Here is a 9,646-nt window from a genome sequence, read left to right on the forward strand (position 1 = left end):
CCCCTGTCCTGCCCCGCGCCCGGGGCTGCCTCCGTCCCCGGGGCTGCGGTAACGGGCTGCCCGGGGCGCGCTAAGCGATATCGCCGCTTAGAGCCCTTCCTTCCCCCGGCGCCACGGCGGCCCTGAGGGCCGGGCGGGCTGCGAGGCCGCCCTCGCGTCCGTGCCGCTGTGGGGGAGGGAAAGCAGCTCTCTTCGGCGACGGAGTCGTAGCCCCAGTTACGGTTGAATCCGAGGGAAGAGCTGTTTATTATTTGAAAAATAAAAGCAACGATGTGGAAAGCTCCTTGCTGTCTTCAAAACACGCTTCACTTAGTGCCCGTTGTGTTCTCTTGTCTCGTTGCAAGGTATCCTGCTTGTCCTCTGCGTAGGTGGAAACAGTGAAAACCCGCTCTTTTTAGGCTGCGCAAAAAGCTGTAATTATATTTCACTGCTTGGATCTCCAGCCTGTTACTCCCGTCAATAATCACATAGTGAATGCTTTATGTTATGATTATCCGTTGTCATGCATAAGTAATCTTCAATTGGTAGCTACTCATACTGGCTCCCACAGAAAATCCACAGTCTATATGTCCTGCTATAAGTCTCTGAGTCTCAGCTTCCTGAAAGACAGGCAGCTGTTCTGCTTGTGTTATACGTGCTTATGCTAGTGAAAAATTGATTATGATTTGTTCTAAGAATCCAGTGCCATGCCATGGCAGCATGAATTGATTTTGTAGTAGGCACATTGTAAGTGATGTAAAAGAGAGCCAGTTTCCAAAACATCAGCTGGTAGATGTTAGGAAACTGATTACCATCTCCTTACATGTATCTGATGGTTTGTATTTAGGCAGAAGCAATTCTTCAGCTGCAAAAGGCTGTGACTGAGAATTCCAAAGTTGGTAAAGTTTTTGACAATGATGTTTAATTTTAGCTGTTGTCCTATCGTGCACACCCCGAGCTCCCAAATGCACACTTGTAATTCTCTTTAAAACTTGTCTACTTTGGCTGTGTGTGGATTTGGAAGTGGGATACATAAATGTATGCTTCTGAGGAACTGTTTTCAGTTTGGCTAATGCTACTGTCAAGTAAGTTAAATACATAAACAGGGACTCTTGAGTATCTTTCATACAGAAAAAAACCCGCATTGCTATATAAACTTGTGTTATTTGATGGTTTCTTTGTGGCATTATTAGTAAAAAAAGAACTGGAAAGGCCTTGAAAACTGTGTAATTGTTCCAGATGAGTGGTATTTTTTGAAGACATGGTCAAGAAAAGATGGTATATAGGTGGTGTGCTTCAAGCCCTGCAGTGTTTGAGGGAAGCAAGGGAGGGAGAATGCTGAGTGCATCATGAACACCAAGTGTAGAAATTGGGATGTGCAAACCGACATGGCTTTGTGGGTTTTCTTGCTGGATTGTCTGGTTTAGCATATATTAATTTGTTTCAATCTGTTTTGTGAATATTTGATCATTAGTTGAGTTGTGTGCACGTTGTTTCATAAACTATTATGGTACACAACAAATTGAAAAGTTAAGGAGGGATGTTTATGTCATATAAGGTGAATGAATGCTACTAAGAGGCAGATGACCGGAGTATAATTCTGCAGTTTTCTAACTGGAAGGGTCTTTTACCTTGACATGGTGCGTTTTTTTTCCTCTAGTTTGCGAGTCATGTGCTCTCCGAAGATTTTCCATCCAGCCTGCCCAGCAGAAGAAGATTCCAAACCGGTATTTGGGCCAGCCCAGCCCCTTCACACACCCACACCTTCTCAAACCAGGTTAGGTACAGGCCCTGTATGAGCCAATCATTGGTATTCTTTCTTGTCTGTATTTTGCTGAGATGTCTAGGACGGAGTATTGAGTTGCTGCATCATACAGGTGTCTGGTTTCAGCTGTTTATGATTACCTTCATTAGGCAGTAATTATATTTAGTAGTTCATTTCCTTGTCTGAGATGATACTGATTCCAAAAATAGGCATCACATGTTAGCTTTTTACCGTTTTCTCATGGGGTGCTTGGTGTCACTGACTTCAGTACTGGAGACCTTTCATGGCAGTGGCATCTTGGGAGCTCATTGTCCTGTAAATACAATACAATTTATATTAAGGGGGAGTCCTTTATGCAAGCTGAACTGCTAGAATGCTTCACATCTAATGTCTTGTGGGTCACAAAATAAAGGTGTCATTCAGAAAAGGAGATCAGGGAGAGACTTATTGAGAGATGGACACTACTTGTCTAAAAAAGCATGCCCCCTTCAGAAGAGTATTCAAGCTGTGAGGAAAAGAAGAAAAAGAGACTTGTGGCTATAAAGTTAGAAGGTGATGATGAAAGAGAAGCTGAAGTTGTGCAGTTTTATGAGATTAATGAAAATGAACATGTAGGTATGAGACGACCATGATTAAATCTAAAAAAAAAGGGAAGTAAAAATATGTTCAAGAACATGTCCAGGAAAACGTTCCGGTTCTGTGTTCTTTTTCCATAGATAGGTGTACAGAAAGAACAGATGAATATATAACCGTGCACTTATATATTTAACTGTAGAAAAATTCAGGTCAGAAGGGACCTCGGGAAGTTACTGGGTCCACCCTCTGCTCAAAGCTGAGCTAACTTCAATATTAGATCAGGTTGCTCAGGGCACTGATTAACAGTTCACAGTAAATGAGGTTGACACTTTAAAAGTAGTCACAGCTGAAACACTGGAGATTAATTCTAGCTGCCCATAGTAATTTTCCATTTAATAAAGGAGTGGTGTTTTCCTTCAAATAGTACAAGATTGTTTTATTGCAATTATTGTTTTAAAAAGCAAATGTCTTTAAGGCAAAGAGAATTTCCAGGCCTTGCAGTCAGAAGACAAATGGGATTCCCCCGTTCCACCCTACTGCAGCTTCTGAACTTCACTGGACTGTTTGTGATAGTTAGAAAGCTGACTGGAATGCAGCGGAGCATAGGAAATTTGTAGTGTAATATTGCAGAAATGGGGGGTCAGATTGCATTAAAACAGTTTCTGTGTTCTCTGTCATTTCTAGATCTACAGAGTAAAACAAATCTGGTGGTTTTGTTTTTTTCTTTAAAAAAACAAACAATACTTTTACACCAAATAGGTGTTGGGGATGTATGGTGTTGAAAAGGTGTAAAGTTTAATGCAAATACAACATATGTGATTTTCTTAAACTCTCTTTTGTCAAGGAAAAATATTCTGAATAGAACTTCCCCCTCCTACCCCACCCATGCAAGAACCCACTTACAGTACAAGGCAAATTTCAATTTTTATTCTAGAATTGTCACTGTGTAATACATTGAAGAGGAAGAAAAGATTATGAAAGTAGAAAGTTAACAGTATGAAAATGCAATCTATGTTAAAATAGGGTATTAGCCAAAGTACTGATTAAGGCTCGTGTATTAATTTAAATCATAGTTAAGGAGTCTCACAATTTAAAAAATACATACTTAAGCTGTTGTTGGTTGTTCTTTCAACTTCATTCTGGTTTTGGTGAGTATCTTGATCACAGTACTTCATATCCTTCGTGACTGGAGCAGTTTAAAACATACTTTCATCTAAGAGATAATTTGTTTAGTTAGAGTCATTAGGAATATAGTATTTAACTTCGGAAAAATCTGATTGTTAATTATTGAGAAAAGCTACATCTGCCCTGGAGAAGATTCCTTCTCTTAATCGGAGTCTACTGCCAGCCTGCAATTCATGGTTTCTTCCTGCCGGGAATCTTGTGACTGGTTAGACTATGCAACCTCTGTGTATCTGCCTGATCTCCCAGTATCTGTAACACTCAATCCACCCCTTACGGCTTAGAACTAGTTACTTTATGAGTTGACTTAGTGTGTGTATTTGAATAGACATTCTAGCTTTATCTGAGGAAATTAATGCTCAACCTCAGGAGGTAATCTTCTGTTCAATGTCCAGATGCTATAAAACCCTTCAGTTTTCAGCAGCCAAAGTCCAGTTTGCCTTGCCCCTTCCTCTTTTTTTACATGTCTTTCTGAAAACATCCATCTGTTTTGGACGTTTGTCTAAATCTACCAGGTTTTGTGATTTCTGCTTTTGCACAGAAATACGTAACAGAAAATCCAATTTGTTAAAATAAATTTCTGTCTTTGCATGATGGAGGAGCAGATTGAGTGAGGATGTGCTGTAGGAACGGAAGCTGAAGAGATGCGTGAGAGAGCAATGGAAAGGCTAATGAGGGATGACAATGAAGCCACGCATTTGAAAAGCATGAGGGAGTAAGCAGGAATCAGGCATGCGACTAGTAAAATATTGTGAGTGCCTTGAATTTCTCGATCTGATTTGTTTCGTATTCATAGGAGAGGTAACCCCGGGATTGTCACAGGTGGAATATGCTCTTCGCCGACACAAACTGATGGCATTGATCCAGAAAGAAGCCCATGGCTGGGAAGGATTGGACCACACAGTGATTCTGCTATCCAACCCCATGTACTACATGAGCAATGACATCCCCTACGTTTTCCACCAGGACACTAACTTCCTGTACCTCTGTGGGTTCCAGGAGCCTGACAGCATCCTGGTGCTGCAGAGCATTCCTGGCAAAGCGCTGCCCTACCACAAATCCATACTTTTTGTGCCCCGGAGAGATCCAAGCCGAGAGCTGTGGGACGGGCCCCGATCAGGCACAGATGGAGCAGTTGCTCTCACAGGAGTAGATGAAGCTTACACCATTGAGGAGTTCAGGCACTTGGCGGCCAAACTGAAAGGTAACAAAAAATGGAGGGGGAATGAGGTGAGATGTGGTTTGCAGGGTCTGAATGGTATGGGTTTGGAAGGTGGTCTGTGACACCAATTCAAGACTGTCATGAACTTGGGGACGTGCCGGGGGTATGACAGTATGACAAAAGCAGTTGGAAGTTCTTGTTAGCTTCCTGAGGGTCACCAATGGAAACGTAGTTTTGAAAATAATAGTTTTTCCTCCCCTCTGAATTTCTTGTGTACCCATGTGAATGCCAGTGCACATCTGTGAAACGTAAGGAACAGGATGAGCAAGAGAGCATTGCAAACCGTGTTACTGTTTTAGTCATATCTTTTTGCTGACAGAGCCAGAACCAGATGAATTTTAGGAAACTTGAAGGTATTTTATTCATAATAGACTTGGAAAATGATCTACACAGGGAGGTTGTTAGTCCACTTACCTTTTTTAGCTAGGTGTTGACTTACTCTTGAAATACGAACATTGCTGTCTTTTAGACGTGTTCTGCAGCTAACATCACCGTGTAGCCTCAATACTTATAATCCAGGGTGAACTTAAATGCATTATAAAATGAAGCTGAAGGCTTATGACAATATAAAAAGGGCAAGCGCTTGAGGGATTACGCAAATAAATAGAGTGAATTCTGGATTCTTAAATACCATCTCGGATTCTAGTTATTTTGTTTACAAAAAGGATATATTGAAAATAGAAAAGTCACAGAAAGGGCAACGAGGATGATCAAAAGTATAGAGTGCATGTGAGATACATGCTGGACAAACCTGCTCAGTTTGAAAAAGAGAAAACAGAAGGTAAGGTATGAGAGATGTGTATGGTTATGGAAAGCACAGAGAGGATGAGTAGGAATGATTAGTTGCTATTTTTCATAATTTACAAACAAAGGGAACACTGAATGAAATGATCACATGGCAGGTTTTGACACATTTTAAGTTTTAAGTTGTAGATCATTCATGGAAGGTTTGGAATGTCAAAAGTATAAATGGATTCAAAAGTTTTTAGTTCCTTGGGGGAGAGGTCCATGAAAAGCAGTTAATCACTGTTATGAAGATGCAGCCTTGAAATGAAGAAACCGTAAGTGTGGAGGATGTGCTAAGGGAAATACTCTTTCATAAATGCCCAGTTTCTTAGAGACTTTTTGTAAGCAATGCTAATGGCTAGCAATGCTAGCATTGCTAGCATTTTGTAACTGCTAATGGCTACTGTCACCAAAGAAGGAAGGCCTAGGTGGACATTAGCTGTGACTCAGCACGGCTTTTCTACTCATTCCCATTTAAAATTCTCCTGTGGGGAGAATGTGGGTGCTAACTCTGATGTTCTAAATAAATTTCAATGTAGGTAAATATGTTTGTCCTCAGTAAGTTCATCTTCTCTCAATGGCTGAAATAAGCAGTTGTTCCCCAAAGATATTCTGAAGCGTAGTTGATAATGACCCTGATTCCGTGTGGTGGGTAAAAGATAAATTGCCTTACAGCATCAGGGGGGACAGGCTAAATGAGAGAACAATTCAGAACATGCACCACTGCAGTGCAATGGCTACGTAGCTTACACAAGTGCAACTTTGATATGCAAACTCTGAATGGATCTGTGCAAGATGCATATATTCGGTGATGATTGTAAAACCCGATATTTGCATAGAAGTGGGGATTTGTCAAATATACATGCTATGAATTGGTAATCTTCCAGATTTTGAAGACATTACTAGTATCCTGTGCAGTGAAAATGTCTATATGGTCTGTAAATGCAGATTCAGAGGAAATGAATTTCTCAAATATAGCAACAGGTCTAGTTTAGGAGGTGTGAGTTTGTTCAGTATGGGGAGGACATTTCTACGTTTATTTTCATCTGTGTCAGCTTTTGTTTTGTGTTCCAGGTGAATCAAACATTGTTTGGTATGACTTGACAAAACCAGTGCATACAGAGCTGCACTCTGACTACATGCAGTCCCTGGCTGAGATAAAAGCTCGGAACAAAAACCACATCCAGGGCATCCGACATCTAGTGCAAAACCTTCGGCTGATCAAATCTCCTGCAGAGATTGAAAGGATGAAGATAGCTGGACGGGTGACAGCAGAGGTATGGGGTCGTGGGCTCTCCAAATGAACCAGTGCATTCCTTTAAATAAGAAAGGGGAGAGGGCTGTCGATGGGATGACATGGGTTGGAAGGGTAGCTTTGGTCTAATCTGTTACTGAACTGCTGCATCTCAACCATCAGCTGGGCTCAGCTCCCTCCACGTGACAAGGGGAAGCAGGAAGACTGCTTGGACTACCATCTTCTCTCAATTAGTGTAACTCCAGCGAAGACAAGCCAGCAGCTGTTAGACTTTGTTTAAAAGCAATATCTATTCAGGAACAGGGGTAGCCTCTTCACTGTCTTCCCAGCTTCCCTTCTCCTTCCCGAGAGAGGAGAATGCCATTTTCTTTTCCATTTATCCTGTTGATTTTGAAGAAACAGGATTTTTGTGAACACATTGCCTGTGCATGTCTCTGTATTCCCCCTTCTCCCTCAAATACCTTTTGAACTCATTGGCCAATTGTAAACAAATCTGACAGATACCTCAAATGCAATTATGTTTTTGTAAATGTTATTAAAATAGATAGCCAAATAGAAAAGAGAGGCACAGCTTGTCCTTCTCTGAAGGAAAAGCTGCATAAGGCACTCCTATTATACATGAGGGAATCCATAGGTGAGACAACTCGTAAAATGCCAACCCATGGGATCAGCTTCAATCATCTAATCCTTTTTCAAAAACTAGAGTAAATCAGCCCCTAAATACAGTTTCACGGGGAACAGAGCTTAATTGGTTCTAGTCTTCACAGCACTCCGCGTTTTCAGTTGCCTGTGGTTCCTGTGTTCTAGGCCAGCTGATTTTAGGCCTTCCTCAAAAGACAACAGGTAAAAAAAAAGAACTTCCCTCAAGTTCAGGCTCATTTGCTAACTGAAAGGCCCTTCTTTTTCATAGGCTTTCACAGAGACAATGTTTGCCAGCAAATCCCCAGTGGATGAAGCCTTTCTGTATGCAAAGGTGAGTACTTTGTGGTTGGAGGTGAGATAGAAGGGATGGATGTTCTTTATCCTTCCAGGAAACTAGAAATGTCAGATCTCTCTATAATGTGTCTCCCACTGTAGCACATTTCTCCTTCACCCAACTCTTGTGGTTCCTAGGACATGCGGAAAAGTCAGTGTGAGGAATTCTTCAGCTGTACTTCCCATACCTTTATTGAAGGGACATAGTGGTTGTCTAAGTTTATCTGCTATTGATGTCTTTCTATTGTATTTAAATACAAAACCTGCTAAACAATCAGATATACAGTTATCTTACTCTATAATACAGTTCTATTGTACAGAATTTAAGTAGTTATAAAACATATTTGTAAAGCCTGCTTCTCTTGACTCTAGCCTCTTACTACCTCAGATTACCACAGCTATCTTGAAGCAGTGTAGATGCCTCTCAGGACTAATTGGCCTGCACATTTGGTAAGGAATTTTGTAAGGAATTATAGCGAGATGCCTGTTTGAGAAACATCAGCAGGATTTGACCCTTTGTTATGACATAGATGGGCCTGTGCTGACATGGCACTGACTTGTAAAGAAAATTATTTTAATTAAAGTGTATTTTACAGATCAATTTTTCACTCCAGATCAGGATCGTAAAACTTACTTTACTACATGTAGGCATCCTGGAGTGTTCTGTGCCATGTGATTTTGGTAATTATAGGAAAGACACATTATTAATATATTGAGGATATAGAGAGTCTTTATAGATGTAAGTTTATTCATTTCCATGCTTTCATCAGCTTAATCACTCAAGAAAGGTAAAGATCTTGAGGCTTGCAGTGCCTTTTTTCTTTTTTTCTCCTCTCTGACATCCAGGTAGTGCATGCTTTCAAACCTTCTTAGTTCAACAGTCATGAAAATAGATACTGCTGTAAATATGCTGGTACGTTGTAATTTTAAAAGACAACAACAAAACATGACTGTTGTCATGCTGATATTTAGGATCTTCGAAAATTTGCAAAGTCATATGACAACTAAGAGCATTACTTTATATAAGAACAAATCCTCACCTGGATTTATGACAACGTAATGAATGTTTGATGCAGTATTGAACAGCTTGCACCAGAAAGAGCTTCCATGAGACCAGATGCAAGCTTAAAACACTCTCTTGAAAAGTGGGTAGTTCCGTATTTTTTTTCTCCAGTGTTCTTGGAAAACCTTCAAGGCTGCTTTCATTTAGTGAACTCACTTTCCAGTTTCACTTTGTGTTGTACAAATTAACAGTTGTAGGACATGAATTATAATAGCCCCAGGGCAGTTAATCACCTGAATCAGCAATAACGGTCTCCTCCTCTCTGAATTGGTATTCCAGTTCGAATTCGAGTGCCGGGCTCGTGGTGCTGACATCTTGGCATACCCCCCTGTTGTTGCTGGTGGCAACAGATCAAACACTTTGCACTATGTGAAGAACAATCAGCTCATCAAGGTAAACCATATGCTGTCCAGTAACTTAAAATGCAGTGCTGTGACACACTGTCCCCATATGTGTCCCCTAGCTGCTCTTTGTTTTGACTGAACAGATCAAAAAACTTACATATTTATTTTCAAGTGAGCAGGGAAAAGGAATCCTGCCCTGGTTAGTTTTACTGTCAGTGACAGATTAACTTCACTCCATTTAGTCTCTTTCTCTCCTCTTTGCACTTGCTGCAGCATTTTCTGAACAGTGGAAGGACTTGCAAACAAGCTTGCAAATAACTTCATTTAACGAGCATGTCTGCTCCCACACTGTGTGCAGCAGTGTGCAGTGCTGGGTGGGTTGCTAACTTCACAAAAGAGAGGGACCACTGCAGCAGGCAGAGTGAAGGCACTGCGGGGGGTCTTCTGCTGTCACTTGCATTGCTTGGCCTTGCTTTGCAACATAAGGTACAATAGTGCA

The 9,646-nt window shown here is 41.0% G+C and overlaps 1 protein-coding gene across 1 annotated transcript in view; it reads left to right on the forward strand.

Moving 5' to 3' along the window:
- The first annotated feature begins 1,639 nt into the window (after window positions 1–1,639).
- XPNPEP3 (X-prolyl aminopeptidase (aminopeptidase P) 3, putative) overlaps window positions 1,640–9,646 on the forward strand; it is a 13,727-nt gene continuing 5,720 nt past the window's right edge. The window contains exons 1-5 of the mRNA XM_009321861.1: window positions 1,640–1,756; window positions 4,299–4,706; window positions 6,585–6,787; window positions 7,676–7,738; window positions 9,083–9,196. Coding sequence (XP_009320136.1) covers window positions 4,355–4,706; window positions 6,585–6,787; window positions 7,676–7,738; window positions 9,083–9,196 — 732 coding nt within the window. The 5' untranslated portion in view covers window positions 1,640–1,756; window positions 4,299–4,354. The remainder of the gene's footprint in view (window positions 1,757–4,298; window positions 4,707–6,584; window positions 6,788–7,675; window positions 7,739–9,082; window positions 9,197–9,646) is intronic.

Source organism: Pygoscelis adeliae, unplaced genomic scaffold (assembly GCF_000699105.1).
Source record: "Pygoscelis adeliae isolate BGI_AS28 unplaced genomic scaffold, ASM69910v1 Scaffold60, whole genome shotgun sequence".
Lineage (NCBI taxonomy): Eukaryota > Metazoa > Chordata > Aves > Sphenisciformes > Spheniscidae > Pygoscelis > Pygoscelis adeliae.